General features: G+C 50.8%; 1 protein-coding gene across 1 annotated transcript; it reads left to right on the forward strand.

Annotated features, from left to right (window-relative positions):
• The first annotated feature begins 281 nt into the window (after positions 1-281).
• Positions 282-16,485, forward strand: gspt1l (G1 to S phase transition 1, like). Its single transcript, XM_079252412.1, has 13 exons — positions 282-688; positions 4,893-5,135; positions 7,138-7,171; positions 7,262-7,339; positions 7,408-7,588; positions 9,155-9,309; positions 12,192-12,332; positions 12,411-12,504; positions 12,632-12,712; positions 13,710-13,883; positions 14,063-14,152; positions 14,233-14,401; positions 15,854-16,485. Exons 1-13 carry the CDS (start codon positions 496-498, stop codon positions 15,904-15,906), a joined length of 1,686 nt encoding a protein of 561 aa, XP_079108538.1. The 5' UTR covers positions 282-495; the 3' UTR covers positions 15,907-16,485.
• Positions 16,486-17,532: the final 1,047 nt, after the last annotated feature.

The raw sequence follows: 17,532 nt of genomic DNA on the forward strand, positions 1-17,532 counted from the left end.
ATTCATTGAACAGTCATAGAATAACAAAAATTAACCATTAAATCCAGCATATAGCCATAATTAAATATAAATAAAATGACTACAGAAGAAGAATAAAATAAATTAAGTCATTAAATAAACAAATAAATACCCACCTGGGATCTGCTGCTGTCCCTGAAACGTTCTGAAATAAACAGAGTCGTCTGTGGGACTTGTAGTTCTAAATGCTTAGGGAGTGTTTCCGGTTGACGTAGACTACGTTTCCCAGCATTCCCCGCGGGCAGCGACTGAAGGATGCGTTAGCTCACGCGGACCGTGTCTGGGAGTGCTGAGTCGAATATCCTCGTTGGCGTCCGGACCGACAGAAACCGACAGCTGTATTCCATGTGAATCGGAAATTAAATATCACATTTGGGTTTGGGAAGCTTCTAGCCGCTCCTCAACCTCGGGATCTGGGCGGACTTTGTCAGGGACCAAGAACTGCGTAGCTCAAACCTCACGCCGTGAAAACCCACGATGGACTCGAGAGACACTGCCCCTGATTCCTGGGAAGAAGAGGACGATGTGGAGGCCACAGTCGACGGACAGCTCGAGTCGGCGTTCACGACCTTAAATGTGAACGCTAAACCTTTTGTGCCCAATGTAAACGCAGCGGAGTTTGTGCCCGCTTGTGCCACGGTAGCACACCCGGGACATCTCGACTCCGCTGGTGAGTCCGCTGTCACGTTGGTTAGCCACATTAGCATACAGCTAGATAGCACCGTGTTAGCCAGCAGCTAATTAGCACCGCGTTAGCATACAGCTAGCTAGCACCGCGTTAGAATACAGCTACTTAGCACCGCGTTAGCCAGCAGCTAGTTAGCCCGGCGTGAGCCTAAAGCTAGCTTACACCGCGTTAGCATACAGCTAGCTAACACCTATATGGCAGCCTGGGCTGGCTAGCTCATGGCTAGCCCGCTGGCTAGCATGCTAGCTAACGTACAGACACGCGTTTCTTGAAGCGCGACCAACTAGCTGAGGATATTGTCAAAAAGGGAATAGTTATGGTTTTTATGGTACATTATGTTTCTGTAAAACTTACTCTAGCGGTGTTAAGGTTTTAGGCGTATTTATAGTTGTTTTTTAAAGTTCTTAACTCAACCGGCATTAGCTTATCCCAATCACGGAGCGCTAACTGGTTAGCATGTCCATGACCCTCTACGGTTTTACTGCTGAGTGTGTCAGTTCCACAGGAACGTAGCAACTTATTCCACACGCTGCCAGACTCCAAACAAAGCATGTGGCTTACATTTTACTGTGTTACTGTGGAACACACCAGTTTACTGCTTGATGCTAAAGTCTTAGTGGGAGACAAACTGGTTTGCGTGCTGCGTGACGTGGATGTTCTGTCGCGTGCCGCTCATAAATGGAGTCAAATGTGTCGCAGAAAAGCTGGTGAATGCAGAGCAGAGATATGTGGATGTTAGTGGAGATAGGAAAGACCAGAGTTTAACTCTGTGTCTGACTGTAAGTCCGTAGTTTGACGATGAAGTCCTGCTTAGTTATTTCCCCAAATGAAGCCCAGGTTCTGATCAGATCAGAACTGGAAACATGAGATTTAGGAAATCTTTGTTCATTTTGACTGCTGGCATGAGGATCTGTGGTGCAATGATGGTAGGCAGTAGAACTTGGTAAATACGTCATGAAATGAACTTTAAACGTACTTTCATCACAGTAACTCATGAATAATACCAACCGTGGAGGTTTCAGACAACTCTGGTAAGTTGTCTAGCTGTGATCCTGTGTGCATACTGACTGCCTGAACATGCGCTGCAGGATTAACAAACCCAGCAGAGAGCAGGACATGGTTGTCAGGTGTTAACATGCTGTTTTAGATGGAGGTGGCACACAGCTGCGGTGGTTCCAGTCCTCTATTTCAGGCGGTTTAGAGAACAGTTTCTGCCTGCTAAATGCAGGTATGCTGTTACTCCTGTATGTGGGAAGAGAGACAGCGATCCACCTTCTGGGATTCCAGTCCCAGTCCTGAAATTTGGCAGATAAGAATATTTCCCAATGTGAAATCTGTTCCTGTGAACTTTATTGTAAATCTGGTCATGGTTGTTACTGCGTGAGGTTTCATGGGGCTCTGGTAAACCATACATTGCTTATAAGAGCAACTTATGAGTTCATCCAGTTCCAATTCATTAAAAAACTTCTAAAGTACAATAGACTATGATAAAGCTAATGCTAAAATATCCAAGCAAACATGCTGAAAGGGAAGCCTGTGATTTATCTGGGAAAACAACAATCTGACAGCGTTGCAGACAGATTGTGCTTTCAGTGTCCGCTCAGAGGTCCAACCTGGCCTGAGCGTCTTCATGGAGAACTTTGTCTCAGTTTGAAGATCCTACCAACAGGACTGCGTTAGAGAAAGCCTGCCTGGGAAATAAGCCTGTCGTGCTCAACATGCTGCAGCGTTGGAGCCAAACAAAGCAGCTGGAGATCCCCAAGTCTTCCCCTTCCTCAGACCTGCTGGAGGTTTCCAGACTGATGGATATAACAAGACAGACGCGATTCGTTTGCCATCAGACCCGTCACTGCAGGTGTACAGAAGTAGAAACTGGAAATATTTCATAAACTGGTTCTGCATCCGCATATTAAACCTGTATAAAGCCTGTTACATCCTCCACGAGAACTTTTTGTTGTTCTCGAGGCTCCGAGAAGAAAATGACGTCATTTTGTTCTCGCGGATGTGTTTGAAGACGGTTCTTGACACACCGGGCTGGCAGAACTTTTTTCTTGCGGGGCTGCGAGAAGTATCGTGTGATTGGTCGGACACTGGAGGTGGGCGTGGTTAACACAGAAAGCATGAAGCGGAGTTGCTGCTTCCGTGTGTTTGCTGTTGCTGGTAAAACGGATTGTTTTGATAAAACAGCTTATCGAGGTGGTGAGAAAGTACCAACATTTTAACATGTGGCAATAAAACACTCGGACCCAGCCGCGTGCACGACCCGCCCTGCCGCGTGCACGACCCGCCCTGCCGCGGACGAAGCTGCTCGTTAAATATGAAACTAGAAACTCCGAGAGCGGAAACCTCCACCAAGCACAATGTTAAAGAATCCTTTTAAAACATTCCTGGATCCAAACGGTGATCCGCATCACCACCAGAATTTAATCAGTTCTTCATTTTTACATTTGCAACAACTCTTGAATATTTATAAAAATCCCTCCGTAACCTTTTAAGTTATCTTAAGCAAAAAGATGCCGGGGAAAACAACCTCCTCGGCGGAGGTAACATCCGGGCTCATGGCACATAAAGCAGACATCCCCCCCCCGCAGTGATCCCTCCCCGCTGCAGACCTGCTTCTCCTGGAGTATGTATGGACCTGCCGAACAAGACGTTTTTTCTTGCTCTTGCAGCCTCGAGAACAAGAACTCAGTTCTTGCTTCTCGTGGAGGATGGAACAGGCTTAATACTGGACCTCCGTGGGATTTAGACGTCACATTGTTACACCATCATGTCTGGTGTGAAAAAGCCAGCGGCTGTTGTAGCGCGACTGTCTGCTGTTAGCTGGTTCACATCCACGATGGCTCCAGCAAACTTCACACCTTCTCCACTCGTGGTCATATGTGCGTGTTGGCGGTCTAGACCTGGATGATTTTCACTGATCCTGTTCTACAAACCTCCAAACGAGTCAGCTGACAGAGATGTTGCTGCTCTGTTAGCTTTCCGTGACATTTACAGTTGCCTGGTCAGTCGATAATCGCACCTCGCAGAATTAAAAGCCTCATTAGAGGCTTCCAGGTATTTCATGGCTGGATGCGGGTCAGACCTCCAGATGTGGAAAGTTCCTTTTCCTGTCGGTGAGTAGAGAAGCAGCAGGCGACGTCACTGCCGTGGAGACACGAGGGGTATCTCCGTGTTAAAAGTTAACGTTATGCAACGTCCACCGGGTCACTCCGTGTGAACAGAAACAACTGTCCCACACGGCTGGAATAAAACCAAGACTTTAATGCTCAGTAGCGCGTTGGCGGCGCCAGCGTAAATAACTCGCCGAGAAGTTGTCGGTGGCGGAGAAAAAAAGTTGGTGTTCTAGACTGCAATCCGTCGCTGCTTGAATCACCTGTCCCAGCAACGGCCAGGCCAGACACTGGGTACACGCTGGACTGGTAACCGGTCACTGGTCCGGATATTCACACTCTCATTCCTATCCAAGAATTGAACCGGTGACCACCTTCGCTGTGGGCTGCAGTGCTGACCACCAGTCCAAACCCCAGATTTAGTCGATAGATGTCAGCAGTTATCCCCCCCAGTTGGAGGACCGCTGTGTGAAGTCTCGCCAGTTTTCCACATGTGACCGTAAATGTCCTGATGAAGACGGTTTCATGCGGTGAACTCACTCTGAATAAAACCTACAAACACGACTCAGATGAGCACGCTGACGGTAGATTCTGCTTGTTCAGCTGTTCCCGCCAAGGAGGAATAAACTTTAATGAAACTGCAGAAACATGGCCACCATTTTGCTTTGTGCTGGAGAACGCCGCCTTCTCCTCGGTCCTGAAAGCGACGAGCTCTGCGTTTTGCTGCAGATTAGCATCAGCCTGTCTGTGTTTTGCGGTCGTCTTGTCACGGTCAGTGGGAGTGTTTCATTATCACTTTAAACATACGTGGCCCTACTTCAGAGTGAGATAACGTGTGAAATAAACCCTGTAGGACACCCAGGCTTGCCATGAGCCCGTCTTTAACGTCCGCTGCGTCATAAAAACATTGTGTGTGCGGGTGTGCAGATGTGTTCGCTTCCCAAGTTGTAAAATGTTCAGATTTTTACAGTAGATGTTGAACGGCGTAACAGTTTGGGGAACAGCGAGAACCGATACGAGACTTCCATCGACATGACCCAGGAGGAGTAACGCTCTGACCCCTCCCTTTGCAGCTCCTGTAGAGAACGGCGACGCAGAGATGACCACAGAGGAGCCATGGGACCAGACGGAGGCAGAGCCCAGCGAGGAGGAGCCGGGAGGTGGGGACCGGGGACCGGGGCAGCCTGCGACCATGGAGGAGACGGCTCCAGAAATGATGGAGGAAGAAGAGGAGATCCCCGTGCCGAAGGTCCCACCTGCACAACCAGACGCCCCCAAGAAGGAGCACATCAATGTCGTGTTCATCGGACACGTAGGTGAGCGTGAGCAGCTGTCAGACGGGCGACTAATGGAAGCGACTCAGAGCCACCAGCTGGCGGAGAGCCGGTAACACCCGGCTGGTTTGTTGTGTTGAGCCGCGTCAGATCTGCCTGAAACCGGCCCGATCCTGTCGTCCTTTCCTTCTGCTTGCAACTGAATTAGGATTCTCTCCTTCAGAACGAAGCTGCGTGTCGCCACAAGCCGCTCGCCGGCAATCACACAAACCATCGCTTTGCCCTTTTCCACTCAAGCTGTTTGAGCGACAGGAAACGGCGTGAAAGTTAGTTCGACTCACCATGGCTACGGTCACACGATGTTTCAATACGGAACTAATAATCCGTATTCTCCTACGAGTTTACATGAAAATAATGATTCTGAATGAACGATTACATGAAACATGTCCTCACTTAACTCCTCTTCAGAGCGGCGGGTTGGGAAGGGTTCTGATTGGACAGAGGGACGTGACGTATGATGTATACCGGAAATAAACAAAGTTTTCTCCCTGCTTCTCATCTTTTCAGTCGTAACTTGTAAAAACTACATAATAAGAACCAGTTTCGGTGCTATTTTTATTATAAATGTGAAGTAGCAGCTCAACACCAGCATACTACTTCACTTTCTGCAGCAACTGAGAAGGAGAAGAAAGATAGACCACCAAACACGGGAGGTAAAACAACGCGCGTCATCGGGACAGGACAAGGTAACGAGCATGCTCAGAACGACCGGAGTTAACTTGGAGCGGAACGAAGGTTTACATGACAGAGGAATTAAATAGTTCGGAATTAAAATGCAAATAAACCAGACACTTACATCAGAGTTAGGTTTTAATTCAGAATAGAAATTTGCATTTTTTTAATGCAATTAATGGAATGAAGTGTTTACTTGGTCGTTTTTCCATCAATTTAAAGCGGAATTAACTTTTATTCAGGATTAAACAGGAATTAAAACTCTCATGTAAACGTAGCAATTAAGACGTACGGCGGCTCTCGACCATCGCACCTTCAGCGCCGCTGGGCCGTGTCGACTCCTCCTGCAGCACACTGCCGCTCACCTGCAGGTTTGTACTCGTACTGGGATTTTCTGTCTGGTCGTCATCCTCCCACACGTAGCAACCGGCTCCTCGGTAGGCGCCGCAACGACCTGCTTTCTGACACGTCGCGCGAAGTTCACACAAACGGGATTTTCACACAGTCGATACCGGCATGTGGCCACTAGGTGGCACTCTGACTCTGGGTGGGTGTTCATGTGCAAAGATGGTCAGACTGAAAAACGCCTCCTGCTTCCGTTACCTGGGTTACAGCAACTTCCTGTTTCATGGCACAGCTGGAAGTTTCACAGGAAGCCATTTTAACCACGTCCTAACAGCCCTGCCTGCGTGTGTGATCAGAAGGGATCAAACTTCTTGAAAGTTTGATCCCTTTAGCACCAACCTGAACATGTTTCAGACATGTTGTCAAGGCCTTAACCCCCTAGCAACAGGGAGTCACTCCTTTTAAAGCCTAAATGACCCGGTCCACTGGATAGCTGTTGATTATCACGTTTTGGTCCGGAAACTCCTGTTTTTACTCGTCTTTCCGTGCATTTCCTGGATTATTTCCCCGTAAATCTGCCGTATTTTGATATGGGGGAGAATACACCGATACGATGAGCCAAACCCCCCCCACCCCGCGCCCCCACCACACCCTTGTGAAGAATAAACACGCAGCAACTTCCATTTCCCACACAAAGACCTGCGCGCACCCATCTTCTACTCCCACCACGAAGATTTTCCCTCATTTTAAGGTCCAGAACCTGACAGGTTCTATTAAAGGTGTTACGTCCACGTAGGTTGTTGTGCACCTCTTCTGTTGCTCGCCTGTGATTGGTTGGTCAGTGACGACGTGTTGCCATGGAGAGAACGCAACACGACATCGTGACCCTGGGAGGAAAATCTGACTTTATGTTGTGGCCTCGGACAGGAACGCCGTTCTCTCCTTGACTCTCTCCTTTCTCCTCCAGATGCTGGGAAGTCCACCATCGGAGGACAAATCATGTGAGTACCGGTTCTGGTCGGCTTGAGCACACCTTGGCGGGACGTCCGTGGCGTAACCAGAGCGCTGACGCCTCCTTGTGTCTCCGGCAGGTATCTGACGGGCATGGTAGACAAGCGGACCTTAGAGAAGTACGAGAGAGAAGCGAAGGAGAAGAACAGAGAGACCTGGTGAGTGTTTACGTCTCCGTTTCTGCTGGTGGGAAACGCTCCGTGTGCTGAACGCTGTCCGTCTTCAGGTATCTATCCTGGGCGCTGGACACCAACCAGGAAGAAAGGGACAAAGGCAAGACGGTGGAGGTGGGCCGCGCCTACTTTGAGACAGACAAGAAGCATTTTACCATCCTAGACGCTCCGGGACACAAAAGCTTTGTTCCCAACATGATCGGTGGAGCGTCGCAAGCAGACCTGGCTGTTTTGGTGAGTGGAGACGTTCAGAGCAGAATATTCCAGAATAAAACCAGCACAGGAAGCGAGCGTGGGACACCTGGCTCAGCTGCAGCAGTTCATCGTTACGTTATGTGGTCAGGATCATTTTTCCTGTCTGTCTTAAATAATATCTGGTTATTAAGTGTTGATTAGATATAAAAGTGGAAATTTACCACAAACAAGTAGCTACTGGCCTTAGTGGGCACACTTCATCATATGACTGGTAAAACAGGTAGAGTTCCTTCCATGGACTGGGAAAAAAGGTTAATCTGATGGGATCCAGTCAATGTTCCCTGACCAGATGCTGATGTTGAACAAGGTTTTAAACGGCATTAAATCTGAGCGTAGACGTGTGACGACAGGCTCCATCCTCTGACATTAACGTAGAAAGTCCTGTAGCTTCTGTTTCAGTCAATAATCCAAACAGGCTGAGAAAGTTAAATGACTTCATCTTTTGTAGCTTTGAGCGGGAAAAAGAAACGTTTTAGGATTTCTAGCGGTGTGTGTGTGGATGTCAGCCAAGCCAACGTCTCGCTGTTTTACATGTTTACAACTGAATTTCTCTGCAACACGTGTCCCATAACCATCCCTTACATCAGCATCAGCTGTGTCTCGTAAACAGACCCAGGAAAACCAGTTATCCCAGTCTCGTCATGGAAAAGTCCTCCTTTATGGAAACTGTTGAGTAAACGTGTCATTCTCCTCCTGAACGCCCAGTAGAGCCAGTCTGCTCCAGTTAAACGCTAAAACGGGTCCTCCAGCTGAGTCTAACGCTGTGAGTCTCCGCGCACCGCCCCGACTTGACGTGCACAAAGCTGCTCGCGGTGTTTAAAGCCTTCAAACTGAAAACACTCCTGTCCAATCAGAGAGCAGACAGCTTCCGGTCCTTCTGCAGGGCTGGAGGCTTGTATATAAGCTGTACAACGTTTTGTCGTATCCACGGCGACACAAACCACGTTTCTCAGTCCGCATCGTATCGTCGTGTCTATTTTACAAACTTCATCAGGTCTTTCTTTACAAACTGAAACTATTCGTCTGCAGCTGCAAAATGTTGGGCTTTAAATGAAGCCAGTTCTCGTATCCGTTTATTTTACTATCCACTACCAGTAAGGCGACCCGCGGACCTGCCGCAACAAGCCAACATCTGCACCGCTGCACCTCCATGCCAACATCGATAACATTAGCTTTCATGTTACAGAGACTCACCTTTCCAGGTGTGTTGAAGGTGGATGTGGGGGTCAAATGGTCTGTTTTTCCACCACGACGTAGTTTGCTGTTATTTAGTTCCCTCTTTATTACGTTTTTATTACATAAAGAGCAACATGTCTCCACGCTGCTGCTGTTTGGTGTGTGACGCTACTTCAGTGTTAATCTGTGGAAGAGACGCCGCTCCGACGGGATCAGTGGGCCGCCGTCATCGCCAGACATCGTGAAGACTCCTCTGATGCTTTCACAGCCATGAGCATCTAAACATCCTGATTCAGTCGATGTGTTTGTTGTCGTTAAGACACGGTAGCCTGTAAATGATGCAGCAATCTGACCGCTTTGCCCCCCCAGGTGATCTCTGCCAGGAAAGGAGAGTTTGAGACTGGCTTTGAGAAAGGTGGACAGACGCGGGAGCACGCCATGCTGGCGAAGACGGCTGGCGTGAAGCACCTGATCGTTCTGGTAAATAAGATGGACGATCCTACGGTCAACTGGAGCCTGGAGAGGTGGGTGGACGGTGACGCCGTGCGTCTCATGTCGGTACTGATGTCATTAAGGAGAAGATTAAACGGACAGAAATACGACCACCATGCAGGAAGCAACACACACCTGCAGTGTGCAGTTTCAGTGGCTTCCAGTGGGCCGTACCAGTAACACCAGTAACTCCACAGTGTGTTGGTACAAACAAGTATCTATCATGTCTTACACATTTTCATTTTTATCTCTTTTGTTTGAGATTACTGGGTGTATTTGGAATAAATAATGTCTCCACAAACCGGTATTACATGACAGATAAAGATCTGGAGTTTTCTGTCTAAATATAAACATTTCATACATTTTATAACTCATTTAAATCAGAACATGTTTGGATTTTTAATCATTTATTCATATTTAATATTATTTACATTCAGTTGATATTTTGTTTGTATTTGATTTGTTTGGGTTGTTTGCAGGAAACTGCAGTTTACAACGGTTCTTTAACTCAGCACATTTAATCTGAAAGTAGATTGTTTCATGATCAGAGTCATTTCTACATGTTCAGGTTATTTTATCCGACCGTGTTTCTGCGGTAATCCTGCCCACATCATTAAAGCGCAGGTCGCGTCTCGTAGGAAGGATGTAAAACACAACGCTGTCCTCCGGCTCGGGAAATGTTTTAGATTTGACCATTAAACATAAAACCCCACCTGGCTGACAGTAGGACTGGACGATACGACGATATGTAACGTCTGGACAATAAGTAGTTTTATCTGAGGCTCTATCGTTTACGCCACGATAAGCTGTTTTACTGCAGTATTTTATGTCTATATGCTCTTTATGTAAAGAAACCTGGAGGAAGACGGTAGCAGACGTGTTTCAGAGGATAATTCACTAAAAGATGAGCAGCAAACCTAAACTGATGATCTTGTTCCTAAAAGAGGGAAATTTCTGTCTGGATGCGGTTTGGATATAAAAAAGACCGACGTGGAACCAACAACAGACCAGCTCACAGTCCCAACAACGGACTCCGACACAACTAACTCATTTCATCACCTGCAGGAATTAGGATAAAGAATCCAGAATAAAGAATAGAGTCAACAAAAGCAGCGTCTAGTGGAGGAGAAAGCTCAGAATAAACTCCAGACGCTGCAGCAGGTATTTACCTGTGGAACGTCATACGGCCATAGTTCCCCCAGATGGAAGGAGATCCCTGCTGTTGTTGCCTAGCAACATCTGATACATAACTGATGACTGACACATTACATTTTATGTGGTTATGGATCGTTATGGGATATTAGAGGAGCTGTATGGGGAGATGAGGTTTTGGTCGTATCATCCGGCCCTTATCACTGTATCGCCCGGCCCTTATCACTGTATCGCCTGGCCCCGTATCGCCCGGCCCTTATCACTGTATCGCCCGGCCCTTATCACTGTATCACCCGGCCCTTATCACTGTATCGCCCGGCCCTTATCACTGTATCGCCCGGCCCTTATCACTGTATCGCCCGGCCCTTATCACTGTATCGCCCGGCCCTTATCACTGTATCGCCCGGCCCTTATCACTGTATCGCCCGGCCCTTATCACTGTATCGCCCGGCCCTTATCACTGTATCGCCCGGCCCTTATCACTGTATCGCCCGGCCCTTATCACTGTATCGCCCGGCCCTTATCACTGTATCGCCCGGCCCTTATCACTGTATCGCCCGGCCCTTATCACTGTATCGCCCGGCCCTTATCACTGTATCGCCCGGCCCTTATCACTGTATCGCCCGGCCCTTATCACTGTATCGCCTGGCCCCGTATCGCCCGGCCCTTATCACTGTATCGCCCGGCCCTTATCACTGTATCGCCCGGCCCTTATCACTGTATCGCCCGGCCCTTATCACTGTATCGCCCGGCCCTTATCACTGTATCGTTCGGCCCTTATCACTGTATCGCCTGGCCCCGTATCACCCGGCTCTTATCACTGTATCGCCCGGCCCTTATCACTGTATCGCCCGGCGCCGTATCGTTGTATCGCCCGGCGCCGTATCGTTGTATCGCCCGGCGCCGTATCGTTGTATCGCCCGGCGCCGTATCGTTGTATCGCCCGGCCCTTATCACTGTATCGCCCGGCCCTTATCACTGTATCGCCCGGCGCTGTATCGTTGTATCGCCCGGCCCTTATCACTGTATCGCCCGGCGCCGTATCGTTGTATCGCCCGGCGCCGTATCGTTGTATCGCCCGGCGCCGTATCGTTGTATCGCCCGGCCCTTATCACTGTATCGCCCGGCGCCGTATCGTTGTATCGCCCGGCGCCGTATCGTTGTATCGCCCGGCCCTTATCACTGTATCGCCCGGCGCCGTATCGTTGTATCGCCCGGCGCCGTATCGTTGTATCGCCCGGCGCCGTATCGTTGTATCGCCCGGCGCCGTATCGTTGTATCGCCCGGCCCTTATCACTGTATCGCCCGGCGCCGTATCGTTGTATCGCCCGGCGCCGTATCGTTGTATCGCCCGGCCCTTATCACTGTATCGCCCGGCGCCGTATCGTTGTATCGCCCGGCGCCGTATCGTTGTATCGCCCGGCGCCGTATCGTTGTATCGCCCGGCGCCGTATCGTTGTATCGCCCGGCGCCGTATCGTTGTATCGCCCGGCGCCGTATCGTTGTATCGCCCGGCGCCGTATCGTTGTATCGCCCGGCGCCGTATCGTTGTATCGCCCGGCCCTTATCACTGTATCGCCCGGCGCCGTATCGTTGTATCGCCCGGCGCCGTATCGTTGTATCGCCCGGCCCTTATCACTGTATCGCCTGGCCCCGTATCACCCGGCCCTTATCACTGTATCGCCTGGCCCCGTATCACCCGGCCCCATATCATTGTATCGCTCGGCGCTAGCTGACACCGTCTTCCTGTCTGGACCTGCAGGTACGAGGAGTGTAAAGAGAAACTAGTGCCATTTTTGAAGAAAGTCGGCTTCAACCCGAAGAAAGACATCCACTTCATGCCCTGCTCCGGGCTGACGGGGGCCAACCTGAAGGAGCCCACTGACATGTGTCCGTGGTACACGTAAGTCTCTGCTTCCTGGCACTGCTCCTTCCGTTGTCATGGCGACGGTAAAACCAATGATTTCTCCTGTCGTTGTAGAGGTCTACCATTCATTCCACACCTGGACAGTTTGCCAAACTTCAACAGATCCAGCGACGGTCCGGTCAGATTGCCCATCGTAGACAAATACAAGGTACGGTAGCGCTGTGGCCGAGTGGACATCCTCACAAACGTCCTCTGGTCTTCCAGCTCCTGCATGTGACATGGCCTCAGCGTTTACATTCACACACTGTCCCCTCCATTCTGATCTGTGTCGTCAGGACATGGGCACCGTGATCCTGGGCAAGCTGGAGTCGGGATCTATCAGTAAAGCACAGCAGCTCGTCATGATGCCCAACAGGGTAAGACTCTGAATGCTTCCCGACTTTCTGATCCCAGTGCTGGGAGCGTTCCTTTAGGGAACTGTCAATGTGCAAACCAAAGAAGCGACCCAGTGGGGGGTTCCACCCAGGACGGTCCGGGGGTCTGACTGGACGGATTTCCTTTGGTTTGGTGTTGAAGCTGGCCGTACCTCAGAGGAACCGAACCTCCTGGACAACGTTAAAACATCTGTTCTCCACACAGAAACGTTTATCAGGTCAAAACGACAGACTGAACACCGTGCAGAAGGATATTTAGTTGGATCGGGTCGCAGGATTGTTTTTACTTTTGTGGACATGAGTGTTTCTCTGCTCAGCGTCCACGCTGTGAAGCTCTGCAGGACGGCTATTGTGAGGAAAGTTGTGAGGAGCTGACGTGTCTCGTACCAAACAATCTGCATCACATCCTTCTTCTATTGATGATGGAGGACGCCACGTTCTGATTGGTCGCTGGATAGTCTGTTAGCAGGCCAGCCGTTAGCAGGCCAGCCGTTAGCAGGCCAGCCGTTAGCAGGCCAGCCGTTAGCAGGCCAGCCGTTAGCAGGCCAGCCGTTAGCAGGCCAGCCGTTAGCAGGCCAGCCGTTAGCAGGCCAGCCGTTAGCAGGCCAGCCGTTAGCAGGCCAGCCGTTAGCAGGCCAGCCGTTAGCAGGCCAACCGTTAGCAGGCCAGCCGTTAGCAGGCCAGCCGTTAGCAGGCCAGCCGTTAGCAGGCCAGCCGTTAGCAGGCCAGCCGTTAGCAGGCCAGCCGTTAGCAGGCCAGCCGTTAGCAGGCCAACCCAGACCCCGGCTTTCAAGCAGACCGGTGAAAAGCCTTCCCTGTATGGAGGCGGGGCTAAAGCACGCCATACGTGTTGCTCTCCACGTTGGTTGGTCCCTATAGATGAGAAGCAACGGCTGGAACTGATGAATTCCTCTATGTGATGATTGATCATGACGCTCTGCACACCTCACCATGTTTTCTGTCCTCTGTCGTCATGCAGCATGTGGTGGAGGTGCTAAGCCTCTTATCAGACGACGTGGAGACGGACGATGCTGGACCCGGGGAAAACCTCAAGCTGCGGCTGAAAGGCATCGAGGAGGAGGAGATCCTGCCCGGCTTCATCCTGTGTACCGCTGAGAGCCTCTGTCACTCAGGGCGCACCTTTGACGCCCAGGTCAGTCCAAACTGCGGCTCGCTGCTTCGGGGAGGGAGGGGGTGAATTCTGAAGCCAGTCTCGGCTGACGTAGTGCAGACTCCGCTGTACAGCAGCCTCGGGGAAACGTAGACTCTGACATCGTCAGGGGAATGCTTGTTTGGATGAAGCGACTCCTGATCTCTGCTTCTCCTCCACAGATTGTCATCATTGAACACAAATCCATCATCTGTCCAGGTTACAATGCAGTCCTGCACATTCACACCTGCATTGAAGAAGTGCAAATTACAGTAAGACCGTTGTTGCCGCGCCGCCGCCACCGTAGGACCCAGTCTGTTGAGACAGCTGACAGTTTGTCTGTATCCTGCAGGCCTTAATCTGTCTGGTGGACAAGAAGACGGGAGAGAAGAGTAAGACACGGCCTCGGTTTGTCAAACAGGACCAGGTTTGCATCGCCCGTCTGCGCACTGCAGGGACCATTTGCCTCGAGACCTTTAAAGACTTTCCACAGATGGGACGGTTCACCTTACGGGATGAAGGTAGGAACCTGCAGACGGACGGACGCGCTGCTAACCACGTGGTCTCAGAAAAGCTCTCCGATCAGCTGCCAGACATCATGTCATTGTGTCTTTACGGGCGTCCTGCAGGATCCAAGGTTCATCTGTGGAGCTGGAGAGTCCAGACCTGGTCCACAGAGGAACGGGGAAACGCGTTCGTGTTTGTCAGGAAAAACAAAAACTTCCGTCCTGATTGTTTGTAGCTTCTTACAGAATCGTCAGACTTTGCATCGTAAGGCTGTTTTTAGGATTTCAGAACATTGTTTTAGAGTTTATGAACACTTCCAACAATCATTTACTACGTGTAAACATTCAGACGTAAATAAACAATCATTTGGATGTAAATAATCATTTAGACGTAAAACAATCATTTGGATGTAAATAAACATTCAGACGTAAATAAACAATCATTTGGATGTAAATAAACAATCATTTGGATGTAAATAAACATTTACACGTAAATAAACAATCATTTGGATGTAAATAATCATTTAGACGTAAATAAACAATCATTTGGATGTAAATAAACATTCAGACGTAAATAAACAATCATTTGGATGTAAATAATCATTTAGACGTAAAACAATCATTTGGATGTAAATAAACATTCAGACGTAAATAAACAATCATTTGGATGTAAATAAACAATCATTTGGATGTAAATAAACATTCAGACGTAAATAAACAATCATTTGGATGTAAATAAACAATCATTTGGATGTAAATAAACATTCAGACGTAAATAAACAATCATTTGGATGTAAATAAACAATCATTTGGATGTAAATAATCATTTAGACGTAAATAAACAATCATTTGGATGTAAATAATCATTTAGACGTAAATAAACAATCATTTGGATGTAAATAATCATTTAGACGTAAATAAACGAGGTTTACTGCCACACTGATGTCACTCCGGTTAAACGCAGTCTGCTAGAAATGAACAACTTCGGAACCATGATAGTCGCACAACAAACTGTCTGACTGGGGTTATGGTGGCGTGCAGAACCGTCCGCTTGAGACGTTGACTGACGAGGTGAAACAAGGTTTCCTGCATAAATCAGTCTGTTTGTCGGTTTCATACAAGATGCCTTTCATAGAACAGTGTCAGAGGTCATGTAGAGGCCACCCTCAGCAGGCAGGAAGGAGCAGCAGCAGTTTTTCAAAATAAGATGCGGAGAAGGTTTATCTAGAGCAGGGGTAGGCAACTCTGGTGCTCAAGTCCCACAGTCCTGCTAATGTTAGGAGTTTCCCTGCTGCAACACTGGTGCAGTTTGATGCCAAGCTCTACACAAGCTCTGCTGATTAGGTCTGATGTGTACCAGGTGTGTTGGGCCAACCTGGGCCCGCGTCTACCTGGGCCCGTACCTCCTTCTGCTTGTTTTATTGGCATGGGCTTTGGGAGTCTACATGACGGTGTCTTGTGTTCCAGGTAAAACCATCGCCATCGGTAAGGTTCTGAAGCTGGTTGCTGAGCGGGACTGAACGGGATGGACAAGTGGGGCGTCTCTGAGAAGGAGCCCACCTCCTCCCCCCTTTTGTGTGTCGAAGATCAGCTTGAGACAAACCAACGGATGAGAAGAAACCTGTTTTTAAAGAAAAGACAACTATGATGTCCACAGGAGTCAGCTTTCTCATATTGAGAGCTCCGTTATGCCATTCTGGGTTAAACCCCCCCATCTCTCCCCACTCTGCTCTGCCCACATTGTTTCTCTTCAAATGTTTTATTTTCCTTCTTCCAGATCTTTATTTTTCTGCTTTGGAAAACAACAGAAAGGCAGAAGTTGTGTCCACGCACACGTGGAGCGCAGTCCTGCTCCGAGCCAAGCAGACAAAACCAAATGTTTATCTGGGGTGTTCCTGTCTCCCACGGCTTTTACCCACGTTTGCTTTCTCATGTCCTGGCCAGGGAGCGTCCTGACAGGGAGCGTCCTGACAGGGGGCGTCCCTGACAGGGGGCGTCCCTGACAGGGGGCGTCCCTGACAGGGGGCGTCCCGGCCAGGGGGCGTCCCGGCCAGGGGGCGTCCTGACAGGGGGTGTCACTGACAGGGGGTGTCACTGACAGGGGGTGTCACTGACAGGGGGCGTCCCGGACAGGGAGCGTCCTGACAGGGGGCGTCCTGACAGGGGGCGTCACTGACAGGGGGCGTCACTGACAGGGAGCGTCCCTGACAGGGGGCGTCCCTGACAGGGGGCGTCCTGACAGGGAGCGTCCTGACAGGGGGCGTCCCTGACAGGGGGCGTCCCTGACAGGGGGCGTCCCGGACAGGGAGCGTCCTGACAGGGGGCGTCCTGACAGGGGGCGTCCCTGACAGGGGGCGTCCCGGACAGGGAGCGTCCTGACAGGGGGCGTCCTGACAGGGGGCGTCCCGGACAGGGAGCGTCCTGACAGGGGGCGTCCTGACAGGGGGCGTCCCTGACAGGGGGCGTCCCTGACAGGGGGCGTCCCTGACAGGGAGCGTCCTGACAGGGGGCGTCCCTGACAGGGAGCGTCCCTGACAGGGAGCGTCCTGACAGGGGGCGTCCCTGACAGGGAGCGTCCTGACAGGGGGCGTCCCTGACAGGGAGCGTCCTGACAGGGGGCGTCCCTGACAGGGGGCGTCCCTGACAGGGAGCGTCCTGACAGGGGGCGTCCCTGACAGGGGGCGTCCCGGACAGGGAGCGTCCCTGACAGGGAGCGTCCTGACAGGGGGCGTCCCTGACAGGGGGCGTCCCGGACAGGGGGCGTCCCGGACAGGGGGCGTCCCTGACAGGGGGCGTCCCTGACAGGGGGCGTCCTGACAGGGAGCGTCCCTGACAGGGGGCGTCCCTGACAGGGGGCGTCCTGACAGGGGGCGTCCCTGACAGGGGGCGTCCCGGACAGGGGGCGTCCCTGACAGGGGGCGTCCTGACAGGGGGCGTCCTGACAGGGGGCGTCCTGACAGGGGGCGTCCCTGACAGGGGGCGTCCCTGACAGGGGGCGTCCTGACAGGGAGCGTCCTGACAGGGAGCGTCCTGACAGGGGGCGTCCCTGACAGGGAGCTTCCTGACAGGGGGCGTCCTGACAGGGGGCGTCCCTGACAGGGGGCGTCCCTGACAGGGGGCGTCCCTGACAGGGGGCGTCCCTGACA

The sequence above is a fragment of the Telmatherina bonti genome, assembly GCF_933228915.1.
Source record: "Telmatherina bonti genome assembly, chromosome: 14".
Taxonomy (NCBI): domain Eukaryota; kingdom Metazoa; phylum Chordata; class Actinopteri; order Atheriniformes; family Telmatherinidae; genus Telmatherina; species Telmatherina bonti.

Excerpts from the sequence above, each read along its gene's own strand:
- gspt1l (XM_079252412.1), top strand. The coding sequence starts at position 496 with ATGGACTCGAGAGACACTGCCCCTGATTCCTGGGAAGAAGAGGACGAT. Across the intron at positions 12,333-12,410 it reads GACATGTGTCCGTGGTACAC|AGGTCTACCATTCATTCCAC; the intron begins GTAAGTCTCTGC and ends CTGTCGTTGTAG. Across the intron at positions 14,153-14,232 it reads TTGAAGAAGTGCAAATTACA|GCCTTAATCTGTCTGGTGGA; the intron begins GTAAGACCGTTG and ends TGTATCCTGCAG.